We start from the raw sequence: 15,725 nt of genomic DNA, 5'->3' as shown, positions 1-15,725 counted from the left end.
AGTTAGCTCTTGGTTGCTAAAGGAAAGCAGGAAGTGTGCTTTCAGTAAAAAAAAGAGTAAAAAAATACTAAAAAGAGTTATGCATGATCAAGATTTTCTAAAATTAGATTACAATTAGTTAAATAAATAGATTTTGTTAAAAATGACACGGTCATAAGAAAACTGGTTAGAGCTAATTAGGTCCAAGATGGCGGAGCTGACTTTCACTAGACCTTGAGCCTTGGTATTTGCACCCACTGTGACATATCAACAAGCTAAATGATACACCCATCAACATTGACTGAATCTGACCAAATGTTCTAAAGCTTTTAATTGATCTTTTCGATAAAACTTCCTGAATTGAATTCTTTTGAAGTTTCTTTGACATCTAGCTAACTTTGGGGTGTTTCAGAGGGCCCCTGAAACATCCCAAAGAGAGATATTAAGCTGTTTATTTGGTTGGTTAAATTACATGAAAAAGGTTATCAAATGAGTAATAAATCCGCTCATGTTATAATGTATGAAAAATTACTAATACAGATATCCTAGAAAGTATATAGAGTTCTTAACATTTTGATATGTCTTGGTATTCTGATGAAAAACCTGATGACTTCACAAAAGTTAACAAAGGACTGAATGAACCAGCGAATATGCTTATAACTTTTATGGTTTCTATCTGAGAAATTACAGGTTTAAATTGTGTGTTTTCCGGGAATAGAAAAAACCTTCCTCTTAAACTAATTATAAAAATAATTTGGTAAAATTACATGTTATAAACAAAACAATTATATTTTCTCTCTGTCTGACTCCTCCAGAAATTTAAAACTCGTAAGTTTCCAGTAAGTTTATCAAATGATCTAAAAAGGTTACCTCACTAACAGGTACAAAAATCTCAAGGAATTTTTGAGACCTTAAAAGAAAAGAGTTCACCTAGATTTGTTAGGCAAAATCTGTGATAAGCCTTTGGTGTGAGTTTCCCAGTCCTGTTTTATATTAAAAGTTCAGTCTGAGATCCTATAAGTGTTTCAGCAAAACAAAAAGTCTATGATCAATTCTGTTATGTGATATTAATGTGAAAGTTTGTTTCTGAAGCTTGTCTCAGTAATCTATCTTTGGACGAAGATCAGATGCCTCATGACCTGCAACCAGGACTGAAAAAAGACGTAATTTAAGAGACTGTCTCCAACCTGGATGGAAAGACTTTTTGTCAGGTACTCTTAATTAGCTGATGCACAATGAAACTGAAGGGAAATTAACTCTTAGATTAATTCCCACTTCCAAAGGCCCCTACACTGGATTGGTCTATAGAGAAGACAGCTGACCTGATCTCACCTTAAAATGATGCTCAAACAAGAAAAACTACAGTACACCAGGATGAGAAGACAACGACATCAGAGGTAGCCAGCTTGTCCAAGATACTGGACCTGATTCGTATGATCCTTTATAGTGTTCTCTTGACTTCTTAGACCTTTGTATATAAATCAAATGCTTTTCTATCATAGGCCTGACACTATGCTAGTTTTAAAAATCAATCCAATTGTTGGGTTTGTGGCCCATTATCTGTGTCTAGCTCTGGGTTACCTTGGTAAATTTCTCTACTACAAGACTCTAACTGGTTGGCCCTGAGGAAATTTACTTGGAAAAATTATAGTCATATTCAGGTTACTATGATACTACCAGAAGGGATCCCCTCACTGGGCCAATTAATAATACCTACTCTGACTCTGGCTATAAATTTGAGCCTTTTCCTATTCCTCAAGCTCAATCAGAGCAACAAAAAAGGTTTTAGCAAAAGAAAAAGAAATCTCCCACAATTATGAGATAGATTTATATAGATAACACTAAGCTATGGTAATTTAGGTTTAAAGTCTCCTCTGTGTTAAAAACAATTAAATCATACTAAGGATAATCAGTCTAGCAACACTAGAAAACTGGGCTATGTGCCTTATAGATGGTGGTGCCAATGAATAATTTCCCTGAAAGATAAAGATTTGTACAGAGTAGAATAAGTCAGATGACCTGGGATATACTGGGCTACATCTAATAGAAGCTCTTAGGTCTTACTTGTGACTTTACTAATACTGCTGGCTACGTTCTTTGTATTTCACCTGTTTTACAGAATTGCTATTTCTTACAGTGCCAAATGTGTGACTGAGGCCTCTGATAGAATAATATATAGTTCCTTATGAAATCGATGATGATGACAGTGTAACTCTAGATATGAGAAAAAGCAACAAGAGGGAATGTTTTCCTGGACCAAGAGGCTAGTAAGACAGGTGGTCCAGAGAATTTTAGATACTGTTTCATGGCCTAATCCAGTAACAGCACATTGAGAGGCTGGTCGACAAAATCTTTGCCAAACCTGAGAATGGACATTCTCAGCACCATGGGATAAAATGGTCATGAAATGCCCCCCTCAAAGTCGTGGTCAAGTTTGTGAGCAAAAAGGGGCTTTGCTAACTGAAGACTGACACTTGCCATCTACATTTACAGCGATTATATCATGGCCACTGCAACTGCTGACTTTCAACAGCCCTGAAAGGAGTTCAGGGTGAAGATCAAGAATGAGGTGTTCCGTGCTCTGGAAAAAACTGGCAGAACAGGCCTTCAGATAGTTAGATCTTTTCAAGAGATTTTATGAGTCCCAATTCTTGCATCTTCTCATACCTAGAGAAACACTGACATCATTAATGGTGCCATCTACTTTGGCTATTAAAGAAAAAATTTTACAATTAAAAGTCAAAATAGAGTACTCAGCTATGGTTCAGACATCCTGGGAAATAACCAGGTGTTACTATGGGTGTAATTTCAGATTAGACATTGTATTGTTAAACACTTGAGTTTTCTGAGTCGTGTCAGGCTTAGATGCCACCATTCTCAAAACAATGTCTGCTGGAAGCTAGTAACTTCTACCTTACTTTTTATAAAACTAGGCAACTGGCCACCTGGCTACAAGTCTCCCTGAAGTGCCAGGTCCAGACTGGATTTCAGGCCTATTCTTCTAAAAGAAAGAGATTTACTTTGTCTATCAAAACTCCAGTTATCCCTTCTCCAGCTACTACTAACTGGGTATGTTACAACAAAATGGCAGACCAAGGGATTGAGATTTTAATCATACAAGGCTCAGATCTAAGACTTGGAACTCAGGAATACTACCAATTCAGTGTCTCTTCTCCAAGCTGAGGCGGTCCTATGCCCCATTTTGACAAAAAGTTATCACAGTCATAGTTGCCCTGTTCCCTAAATAAAACTGAACAGGACTTTGCGGGGTGGCAACTGTGGACTACAGATCTGCTGTACTGTAAAATATAGGCTTTATTCAGCCTCCTTGACCTTCCCTGAGTTCCAAAGGGTAGATTCAAACAACAGCCAATCAGAGAAGGAAAAAAATACAGAAACAGAGGGGAAACAATCAAATGGTGGTACAGCCTTGAGACGGGTCCTGGTTCCTACTCAAAAAAAAAAAAAAAGCATAACAATGTCTTTTGAGTTCTTCTACAGAACTAGAGCCCCCACCCAGGTGGAAGATGGTAACTTCAGACTAAACATAAGATTCTTAGAACACAGCTCTGTTGCTTGACCACCAGCCAATCATCCCAGCAGTGCCTCCTGTTTCTGGGGACCAGTGATGACCATCCAGTTAGGTCTCCTGTTTGGCCCCTGTCTATTTTACCTCTGAGAGGAGCTGACAGTTTCAAACTAAGTTGCTGTTATTACAAAAGTAAAAGCTGGTTTCAGATATAAAACACCCCAACTTAGGTCAGGTAGAGAGAGACTTCTGCTCTGCTAGGCAGGCCTACGCCCAGGCACAGCAGGAAGAAGTTACAGAAGAAAGAGACCTCCGCCCCAATTCCCAAGAAGCATCTTGAGTATGAAGTCTCTCAGGGGGGAGTTGTTAGGGGAAGCACACTGATTGAAACCGCCCACCCTGGCCAGGCACCACAGTAACCATTTGCATGAGTTGTTCTATGGCAGGAGATCCTGATAAGGAATACGGAACTAATAGGCCACCACCAGCCGGAAGAGTTCGGGAAAGATCGAGAGGAGACACTACCTGTCCGTCCACTTCCCAGAATCCCTCTTGCTAGCATCCATCTTGGCTGAGCGATGCGTGCGCCACCAGGAAAGACTGTGAATTAGAATGACTGGCCAAAGACCACCCGGAAACTAATCCCATCACCATAAAACCCAAGACTTCGAGCCACGCGGCAGAGCAGTTCTCCTGGGTTCCCTTACCTACTGCTCTCCACCCGGGTGCCCTTTCCCAATAAAATCTCTTGCTTTGTCAGCATGTGTGTCCTCGGACAATTCATTTCCGAGTGTTAGACAAGAGCCCAGTTTCGGGCCCTGGAAGGGGTCCCCCTTCCTGCAACACTTACACCTCGCTGGACTACATAACATAATGTACTACTCCATGCAAGACATGCCACATAGCAGCCTTAATAAAGGTAATTTCCCTTCTTCAAAGGGCCTAAGGCAGCCTAGACATCAGTCAGCTCCCCCACAAGCAGACCCCCCCCCCATTCTCCATTTGATTTTGCAGCCTCCAGAAGGTGTGCATTCCTGAAGGAATGTCATCACTTTGCCTTAGGCTCTTCTTGCCTTGACATCATACCGCCATCATTTTAAAAGGAGATGATGAAGGAAGCAAATGCATTCCTAAATTCAGGAAGAGATTCTCCTCATTTATATGTACAAATGTTAAAAGGATACATGTTTATATGGGTTGAGTTGCTTTATGCACCCTGGTGTCCCTGCTCTTAACCTGATTATTTTATTTCTAAAACTACCCAAAGGTATTCATGGATTCCAAATGTATTCATTCATTGTTCAGCTTTAATAAGAATGCTCAGGAAGAACGCTCCATCAGTTGCTACAAAGCTATACGTCCAGCTACCCTATGAGCATAGATGGAAAGCAAAATAGACATTAAGCCCTATACTTTTATTTTCAGGCCTAGATGGCCCTTTCGTAATCCTCATTGGTTGGTGTTAGAGTTCTTGTTGGCTCTGTGACCAATAAACGTACATACTGTAGCCACGAAAAGTATGGGGCTCAGTTGTTCAGTCGTATCCAACTCTTGCAACGCTGTGGACTGTAGTCTATCCTGGAGTGGGTTGCCAGGGACTGGTAAACAGGTTAACTTTATAACCTCATCTTTCTTAAACAATCCTGACAAGATTTAGGTTAGTGTTTCCTCATGTTCAAATTAGGGTTTGAATGTTAAAAAGTGAAATGTTGAAACTTTGTGGGTATAGAATAACAATTATGAGAATAAAAATACTTTAAGTAGAAATTCTCTTCTGGCCCCAATACTTCTTAAATTAGTGAGACATTCTATTCAGAGAAAGAAATATCAATGGGACAATATTGGAATGGTAGCAGGGTAGCAGGGATAATGAGAGGAAAGATTTAAACAAAAACAACAAACACATAAATATTTAGTCCAGTTCCATTCGCAGCCTGGCTCTGAAGCAGAATGGAAAGTGAGCTTGCTGTGGAGATAGACTCGAGAGTTCAAGTCTCAGGGGTGGTCCTACGATTGCAGAGGAATAGGACGGGGAGACCACTTTGTCCCTCACAAATTCATCCGAAGAACATTTGAACGCTGAGCAAATTCCACGAAACAACTTCTGAATGCTGGCAGAGGACATCAGGCACCCAGAAAGGCAGCCCATTGTTTTTGAGAGGAGGTGGGACAAAATATAAAAGATAAAAAGGGAGACAAAAGAGGCAGGGACAGAGATCCGTCCTGGGAAGGGAGTCTTAAAAGAGGAGAAGTTTCCAAACACCAGGAAACACTCCCATAGCGGGTCTGTGGGGAGTTTTGGAATCTCAGAGGACAACATAACCGGGAGGAAAAATAAATATATAAATAAATAAAACCCACAGATTATGTGCCCAACGGCAACTCCCAGCAGAAAAGTAGCCCAGACGCTGGCATCCACCACCAGCAAGTGAGGGTGAACCGGGAGGCAAGGGCTGCATTGCTTAGAGTAAGGACCGGGCCTGAATGCCCCGAGGGCAATCTGAGGGAGCTAATGTGAGATAGCAACCTGGACTGTGGGATAGCTAGAGAGAGAGAAAGAGAACTGTCCCGAGAAAAGCCCTAACCTAAGACATTGCCATACATCACCATATACACATGGACATCACCAGATGGTCAACACCGAAATCAGATTGATTATATTCTTTGCAGGCAAAGATGGAGAAGCTCTATACAGTCAGCAAAAACAAGACCAGGAGCTGACTGTGGCTCAGATTATGAACTCCTTATTGCCAAATGCAGACTTCAACTGAAGAAAGCAGGGAAGACCACTAGACCATTCAGGTATGACCTAAATCAAATCCCTGATGACTATAGAGTGGAAGTGAGAAATAGATTTAAGGGACTAAATCTGATAGACATAGAGCCTGATGAACTATGAACGGAGGTTCGTGACATTGTACAGGAAACAGGGATCAAGAGCATCCCCGTGGAAAAGAAATGCAAAAAGGCAAAATGGTTGTCTGAGGAGGCCTGACAAATAGCTGTGAAAAGAACAGAAGCGAAAAGCAAAGGAGAAAAGGAAAGATATTCCCATTTGAATGCAGAGGTCCAAAGAATAGCCAGGAGAGAGAAGAAAGCCTTCCTCAGCGATCACTGCAAAGAAATAGAGGAAAACCACAGAATGGGAAAGACTAGAGATCTCTTCAAGAAAAGTAGAGATACCAGGGGAACATTACATGCAAAGATGGGTTCAAGAAAGGACAGAAATGGTATGGACCTAACAGAAGCAGAAGATATTAAGAAGAGGTGGCAAGAATACACAGAAGAACTGTACAAAGAAGGTCTTCATGACCCAGATAATCACAATGGTGTGATCACTCACGTAGAGCCAGACATCCTGGAATGTGAAGTCAAGTGGGCCTTAGAAAGCATCACTTCGAACCGAGCTAGTGGATGTGATGGAATTCCAGTTGAGCTATTTCAAATCCTGAAAGATGATGCTGTGAAAGTGCTGCACTCAATATGTCAACAAATTTGGAAAACTCAGCAGGGGCCACAGGACTGGAAAAGGTCAGTTTTCATTCCAATCCCTAAGAAAGGCAATCCCAAAGAAGGCTCAAACTACCGCACAATTGCACTCATCTCACATGCTAGTAAAGTAATGCTCAAAATTCTCCAAGACAGGCTTCAGCAATATGTGAGCTGAGAACTTCCAGATATCCAAGCTGGTTTTGAAAAGGCAGAGGAACCAGAGATCAAATTGCCAGTATCCACTGGATCATCGAAAAAGCAAGAGAGTTCCAGAAAAACATCTATTTCTGCTTTATTGACTATGCCAAAGCCTTCGAGCATGTGGATCACGCTCGAATAAACTGTGGAAAATTCTGAAGGAGATGGGAATACCAGACCACCTGACCTGCCCCTTGAGAAACCTGTATGCAGGTCAGGAAGCAACAGTTAGAAATAGACACGGAACAACTGACTGGTTCCAAATAGGAAAAGGAGTACGTCAAGGCTGTACATTGTCACCCTGCTTATTTAACTTATATGCAGAGTACATCATGAGAAACGCTGGGCTGGAAGAAGCACAAGCTGGAATCAAGATTGCCAGGAGAAATATCAATAACCTCAGATATGCAGATGACACCACCCTTATGGCAGAGGGTGAAGAGGAACTAAAAAGCCGCTTGATGAAAGTGAAAGAGGAGAGTGAAAAAGTTGGCTTAAAGCTCAACATTCAGAAAACTAAGATCATGGCATCTGGTCCCATCACCTCATGGGAAATAGGTGGGGAGACAGTGGAAACAGTGTCATACTTTATTTTTTGGGGCTCCAAAATCACTGCGGATGGTGATTGCAGCCATGAAATTAAAAGACGCTTACTCCTTGGAAGGAAAGTTATGACCAACCTAGATAACACATTAAAAAGCAGAGACATTACCTTGCCAACAAAGGTCCGTCTGGTCAAGGCTATGGTTTTCCAGTGGTCATGTATGGATGTGAGAGTTGTACTGTGAAGAAAGCTGAGTGCTGAAAAATTGATGCTTTTCGACTGTGGTGTTGGAGAAGACTCTTGAGAGTCCCTTGGACTGCAAGGAGATCCAACCAGTCGATACTAAAGGAGATCAGTCCTGGGTGTTCATTGGAAGGACTGATGCTGAAGCCGAAACTCCAATACTTTGGCCACCTGATGCAAAGAACTAGCTCATTGGAAAAATCCCTGATGCTGGGAAAGATTGAAGGCAGGAGCAGAAGGGGACCAGACAGGGTGAGATGGTTGGATGGCATCACTGATTCGATGGACATGAGTTTAAGTAAGCTCCGGGAGTTGGTGATGGACAGGGAGGCCTGACACGCTGCAGCCCTTGACCCCAAGGAGTTGGGGTCACTACAGTCCTTGGGATCATCAAGAGTCAGACACGACTGAGCAACTGAACTGAACCGAACCATGATGTCTTCTAAAGCTGTATTAGCAGCTTCTTGAAATCAGAACAGTCTTATCCTTCCTTTGATCTCACAAGCGGGAAACTTCCCATGTCTTGGAGCGGATGGAAATTACTGCCCTTAGAATGTGCTTTGGACTCCAAGATCTCCCATTGACCCTGGCAGCCTTGCTGTCTTTTGCATCAAAGCCAGTTACATTATTCACGTACCTGCAACCTTCTCACTGTTATCAGTGACGTCAGTGCTATCACTGGTATCACAACTCACTGACTTCGGTCCAAAGAGAGACGTGATATCTTCTCCAAATATCTTGAGACAGTTTTCAATGAGAAATTGTATGAAAGAAATCTGTAACACAGAGGGGCAAAAAATGGGGTATTACTGTACATATGGCCTAATAGTAAATCACATTTCATACATGAATCTTGGCTCTCACAAAAAATGCAAAAGAAGTCAGAAAAATTCACTTGATTTAAAAAATATATATATATTATATATGCATCAGCTTTTTCTAAGAAATAACTAATCCTTTCAAGAGTACTTTGGACACAAATTTTAAAATTCTTTTCGTCGGTGGACTAAAGTTATAATATGTGGCCTAGTCTGATAGCTAAAATTTTGTAATGATTGCTACATGCTTAACACTAGGATGATTTTTAAGTAGCCTACATAGGATGTTTGGGACAAAAATCTATATTTTCTTATTAAGTTTTATTTATTTTTATTGAACTTTTTTCTAGTTTTCTTGAGATAGAATTTATATATAGCATCTCATTAAACTTGATAAAGCATCAAATGCAACACAAATTTTGAAATTCACTTCAGTGAAGAACTATCTGAAACTTGGGTAGCAGAGGTTTACGTGTAGGGTGGCAGGGTTTGTGACGGAAGAAAGCATCTGGAGAGACAACATGTCTGTCTGTCTAACTGCATTGCCTTGCCTCACACTTGCTGTCCAGGGGAGCTTGGAAAAGAGCTGTGATCTTCTTAGGCATGTTGTGGCTCTGTCAGGATGTTCTGAAATATTTTACTAGCCTCCTCATCCTCTAGCAGAGACACAATAGGAGCCAAGTATTTTCCTGAATGAGCCAGAACTGGCAGAGTGAGGCCGGTATGTGTGGAACCTTGGGTGCTCATATTGCCCAGGCCGCCTAAGATGTGCCGAGACTGACCAGATGTATTGGGTGTTGTCATCATTGTGTAATGATGAAATCATAGTTTGGAGGTTTGTACACCCCTCAGTGATTAGGCTGAGAGTTGAATCTTGGTTCTCAGACTCCAAAGCCAGGGTCTTCTCTATCATACCATCCTACTCTTATCTCTCTATTGTTTAATCTCTTGGATGGCAAAGGAGAAGTGACTCGACTGTTCTCAGTTGCAATACACCTTCCCATGCCCAACCAGAGCAGGCCTCTGCCAGTCCAAGGCAGTGTAATTAAAAAGTGCACTTTAAACATCTGGTTCACCAGAGTTAATACCACAGACTTCAGGTTCAAAATGGGGACTCTGCCCTGCAAGGCATAAAAATGAGAGCTCTCATTACCTTCTTGGTGAAGTTTTCGAATGCTGTGCTGCCAGAATTAAGCAGACCAAGAATGCTTGTGGTCATACACACTGATAAAATATAAGCTGTCATCTGATTGGATGAGGAATGTTGCTCAATGTTGTGTAACACTCCAAAAAGGTATCGCAGAAAAACTACATTGGCTCTTGGCAGCTGGTCTAGAAGCCTAATGACAGAAAAAGGCACTTATCAATAAAGCGAGTCATTTTGCTCAGTAAGTGGAAATACAGAGAACAAAATACTTCTTTTTATACCATGTCCACAGTCCATTCTCACAGTTCCAGGCATGAATGCACACAAAAATGTTTCACCGAGTTTAATTCCTGAGCCAGGTAAGAACTGCTCTGGTTAGTTATGTGTTTGTATTTAAGATCATACCGCTGGCAGATTGGTTCTTTATCATCTCTTTTTAGACCAATGGATTTCATCTCCAACGATTTCGTGTATTCAGAAGGTGTAAAATGGTCAAGCATTCCGTATTAATAAGATTAGCAGAAAAACACCAATTACAATGTCACCAATAAGGCGTGCATCTCTTTTCAAACTGGCTGCCATGGGTATGATCAAGTGAAACCTTTTGATACTGGTCATTATTTTAGTGGACACAGCTGTAACCATAAGCTGATATTTTCCTAAGAGTATGTTGGTTGTATTTTCTCAGAGTTGAGAAAATTGCATCATTACCTCTGGGTCGCAGTTATTTTCTCCTCCTCATTCCCTTGATCAATAACATCAAGCCATTTATCATAGAGAGTGGCTGAAAATATGCTTCCTGGAATATTTTGAAGAAAATCCTTAGATAGATCAAAAAATATATATTAGTCTTATGATAAATTCAATGGAGAAGTTGCAAAGAAAATATTTAGTTGACAAATTCAGTTCAGTCCGTGGTTCCTTCATAGCCACGCAGACTGATTCACACAGAGCTTGGCTGTGATTCTCCACAGCCTTGCACATCCAGAAGTACTGGTTGGATTTTCCCCAACTAAAATTAGCCGCATAAAAGTAGAGTTTGGGCTGTAGTGAGAATGAAGCTAAAGCTCCTTCTATCACCTGGAACTTACTCTTTGTGTTCATGTTAGCACATTCGTACAAACTGGCAAGGTCTGGTGATAACTCATCCTAAATCCTATTAGTTTCTTGAAAAGAAAGGCACATACCCATTTTGTTTGTTTACTTAAGACACAGTGCTTGCTCTGAATTCAAGAAAGAGAAGTTCTGAAATAAAACAAACAAAAGTACACCCCTACATGCTCTTATACACATATTAAGAGAAGACTTGAGGTATATGTGCTCTTTGGGGAAAAGCTAGTCTCATAATAGCTTCAATCTTTTTTTTTTTTTAAACCATATAAAAGTTCAGTCCTACAGACTTTTAAGCAGCAGGTGTTAGAAATAAATCAAAAGCCCCAAAGGGTAAACAACATGTTACCCTTACAACTCTTTGAATGGAATATATCCTCCCCAAAGAGGAAACTGAGAATTTAGATACATTGCAACTTCACACCTGTGGGATAGAAAATGCAAATGTAAGCTTCCTAAGTGGAGGCCTGGAAAGTTCATCACTGATGAACAAGTCTTAGTATCATAGAATGGGGCCTATTAAAATAGTTGAAGTTGTAAACTGTTGTGCAAGACTGAGGGGAAATGATTGTATTGCTTTGCCAGTTTCAAAGGCACAACTTGCTTCCACTGGTCTTAATATAGAGCCTGACTTCTCTTAATAGTATCTTGTTCAGGCAGTGTTTCTGGGCAACTGTCGTGATTATAATGCAGTCAGTGTTCACTTGTTTCAGTACTTACTGAGCTGCTGTTTGTGCCAGGCACTCTTTTGAGTACTGAGGACAGAGTACAAAGATAATGTACAAAGTCGCAGTCCTCTCATACTTTTTCTTGTAATTGGTATACAGTACCCAATCATGGTCATTAGGTTTTCACTATGCTTTTTATGGAGTGCCCACAGTACATTTGGAAGGAGGAAGCACTCCATTTCCGTTCAGTCGTTCAGTCGTGTCCTACTCTTTGGGACCCCATGGACTGCAGCACACCAGGCTTTCCTGTCCATCACCAACACCTGGGTCTTGCTCAAATTCATGTCCATTGAGTTGGTGATGCCATTCAACCACCTCAGCTGGCTTTGGCTTCTAGGAGTCTGGGAGTGTGCAGCAGGCCTTTGCCTTGTGTACCAAACTACATGCACTTGGAGAGTGTGTCTCTTCTCTCTCCTGGTCCCCGTGCTGTAGAATCGATTGGTGAGACTGAGTATGGTTAAGCCAGGACATGACTCATGCAGAATATGCTGTGGGTATTTGCTATTGGATCTCTGTTTATAGACAGTTTAGTGGAAAACTCAAGGTGGTTCTGTCTATGTATTCATTTCTGATTTAGACCAACTCTGTGGTGGCTTTGACATATGGTATTATCAAGGCTGAGGTTGCAAAGTTTGATTCCCCACCAAGATCAATCAACTTTAGGAAAAGAACACTTTGGGATTGTGTAAGACCTGTACCCATAAGTAGCCACCCTCTTACTAGTCTGTGCTTAGAGCATGGAAATAGGCAAGAGCCTAGTAAATCTTGCTCAGAACTCAAATCAGTCCCCAGGGTGCACCTTACAGAGGGTAGCACTCTACTTGCTGTTTGCACACCTAGTGTGTGTTATTATGGTGCACGTGCAGTAGGGGTCAGCTCTAAGTGGTATCTGCACTGTTGCTGTTATCATACAATCGAACATTAATAGGGCACAAGGAAAGACCATATATTTAGTTTCTAACGTAATTTTAATAACCTATCTCTAGTTATTACTACATCAATATATCTTTGTTCATAGCTGCTAACAGGTATCAAGATGAATTGATTAAATTTTTTTCCTGTTCTATTATTGCCCTGGTATAAATTTAACTATACACTTGTGATTTAGCTGTATCATTTCAAACTCAGTCTATTTTTGGTATGAATCTATTGAATTTTCAAAATTCCAAACTGATTTTGACTGTTGCACTCACTTTAAAAATAAGATTTATAAGATGAGGCATGTAATAAAAACTGGTTACCATGTAACTGTAACCTTGGGTGGTGGGTTAAACATACAAATATTAACAAAGGGTGTTGAAGATGGTAAGAGAGATCAAAGGAGGAACAAATGGTGGAGTCATCCCTACACTAATTTTAAAGTAAAAGGCATTGAGAGACAGGGGAAGGAAGGATGGTGAAATGATCAGAGGATTTGGTGGCCTCACTAAGCGTTTTTTGATTCCCTGTAAGACAAATGGGCTTCCCAGGTGGTGCTAGTGATAAAGAACCTGCCTTCCAATGCAGGAGATGCAAGGGGTGCAGGTTCGATCCCTGAATCAGGAAGATCTCCTGGAGAAGGGCATGGCAGCCCACTCTAGTATTCTTGCCTGGAGAATCCCATGGACCAAGGGGCCTGGTGGGCTACAGTCCATGGGATCACAGAGAGTCGGACGCGACTAGGCGACTAACACACACACACACACACACACACACACACACACACACACACACGAGTTTACCACAGTAAGTAACCATCTGTCTTGCATCCATGCTGAGTTGCTTCAGCCGTGTCTGACTCTGTGCCACCCCATGGACTATATAGCCTGCCGGACTCCTCCGTCCATGGGATTCTCCAGGCAAGACTACTGGAGTCGGTATGCCAGTCCCTTTTCCAGGGATCCTTCCAACCCAGGAATCGAACCCAGGTTTCCCAAATTGCAGGCGGATTCTTCACTGTCTGAGCCCCTTGGGAAGTTACTTCTGTTAACTATTTCCAGAAGCTTAATGTAAATTTTATTTTGGAAATGCTGCCTTCGTTAAAAGATGATGAGGAAGTCATCAAAAGCAGGAAGCTTGTTTTGGTAAACACTCTATGTGTAAGTGTGTATTTTGAAATTTATTATTATCCTTTTGCATGGAGTGTTCAGGAGTCAAGATGTGCAGTGGAAAAGGAAAATATCTAATATGTGGGGCTTATCATCTTTGGGGTACCTTCCTTCAATTTTGGCTTTGTGAAGTGTTTTTCACTTTTTCAAATCCTTCCTCTCTTACGCCTCTTATGTTTCTTGGGCGGTCATAATGAAGGACCAGTCATACAGCTTCAGATTTCCTCTGTATGTGGATAAGGCTCAAACTTTCCTTACCTTTAAGGTGGATGCTACCACAAGAATGGATTCATCATCCAAGTTCACTTTGTCCCCAGAGTTTAGTTTCTCCTTTAGGGCCCTGCGTGATTGTATATTGCCTGATTTTCTGAAGATGCCTTCTGTAAACGGCCCGTTTTGATTGATGTAGGAAAGCATATCCTATAGGGAAGGAAAGAAAAGAAAAGTATGGGACGTTTCATATCTACAAGCCCAGAGCACAAGCTTGCTCCTCTTTTGACAGAGCTGTGGTGTATGAGGGTACAGTGCTAGAACTGGACCGAAGTCAATTTGAAATTTTTTCTTCAGTGTCTCTAAATATATTTTCTACCCAACAATCGATTTGGCATTCATACCCTGAAACATTTTAAACACTTGTGTAATCAGACTTTCCGTTTTAGTGAATTTACCGTGTTAAACGTCTCTGCTTTGAGGCCTTTGTAGATTCACCCTCTCCTCCTTCACCGCTCCTTTCTCATTATTCCCTGTTATAGATGCTCTTCCCTAAGTGTGGAAATCGTTTTGCCATATTCATGCTCCATTTGTGTATTCCCCTTTCAGGGACTGTCCACCCCATTCATTCCTATTTCCTATATTCCTTCCCCTCAAAATCAGGCTCAATATGCCTCTCCTCCTTCTCCCATCACATTTCTTTCTCATCAGCCTTTCTAGTTCCTTTTTCTGTATTTTAATATCCTCTGCTGTCTGCAGAGTAGAGAGATAACAGATATTGGAGCCAGGTTTTTCAAGGAATGTGGAATCTGTTCTGCTACTTATCCACTGTGTGACTTTAGGCATAGCACATACTTGGGTGAGGCTCTTTTGTTTTTCATTTATGAAGTGGGGGTGATGATAATCATAGCTGCCCCCTAAATTTTCTGTGAAAGACACAGGTCTGGGGTAGTGCTAGCACATAACTTGGATGACAAATTTCTTCATATCTACCATAAAATTCCCTGCATCTAGTGTAGTGCTTGGAGAGATAGTGGACAGTGAACAAGTGTTAATGCTTACAGTTCAATACACTAATTTGATAAAGCACAGTCCAAACTCTGTGGCTTTCTTTTGACACATTCTGTCAGGCTCAAATGATTCATTTTTTGCCAGAAGATGAGTACTTTATGCTTAAACACTAGAGTTACAAATCAAATCCGTGTGAGACATTTTGAGTCATAAGGCGGAGTAGACTCAGCTGAAGGAGACTTGAGACGAGTGTCGACTTCAAGGGAGGAGACCAGGAGACCATATGAGGATGAAGTGGACCCTCAGAGATTCTTACACACAGAGTCTGAAGGAAAGTTACACAGCTCAAAATAGCCTGGAGTTAAAACTCCCCTCCAGGTCCTCCCCACCATTCTATGCAAAATAAAGAACTCTGTCACCCGAAGAAAAACATGGACATTAGGTTGATTACGCCCAGCTCCCAGCTGGTCCCAGCCTCTGGCCGGTCTCCGAAATTCCTTGCCCCAGCTGTGTGAGAGAGAACTGCTCTGAACAACCTTGGCGAACAGGCCCCCTTAGGACAGTCGCTTTCCACATACAGGCCTGTAGATGCTCACTCTTCTCTTGGGGTGGTACAGCAGCTCACTCCT

At 41.4% G+C, this 15,725-nt stretch overlaps 1 protein-coding gene across 1 annotated transcript in view; it reads right to left on the bottom strand.

The window, feature by feature from the left end:
• The window catches only part of LOC122673615 (T-cell activation Rho GTPase-activating protein-like), a 40,895-nt gene extending 25,239 nt beyond the window's left edge, over positions 1-15,656 (bottom strand). The window contains exons 1-4 of the mRNA XM_043871542.1: positions 14,134-15,656; positions 10,662-10,771; positions 9,957-10,143; positions 8,623-8,761 (exon numbers count right to left, since the gene is read on the bottom strand). Coding sequence (XP_043727477.1) covers positions 8,623-8,761; positions 9,957-10,143; positions 10,662-10,771; positions 14,134-14,292 — 595 coding nt within the window. The 5' untranslated portion in view covers positions 14,293-15,656. The remainder of the gene's footprint in view (positions 1-8,622; positions 8,762-9,956; positions 10,144-10,661; positions 10,772-14,133) is intronic.
• Positions 15,657-15,725: the final 69 nt, after the last annotated feature.

Source organism: Cervus elaphus, chromosome 17 (assembly GCF_910594005.1).
Source record: "Cervus elaphus chromosome 17, mCerEla1.1, whole genome shotgun sequence".
Taxonomy (NCBI): Eukaryota; Metazoa; Chordata; class Mammalia; order Artiodactyla; family Cervidae; genus Cervus; species Cervus elaphus.
The sequence above is the reverse complement of the archived record's forward strand: the minus strand, read 5'-3'. Positions and strand labels throughout refer to the sequence as shown.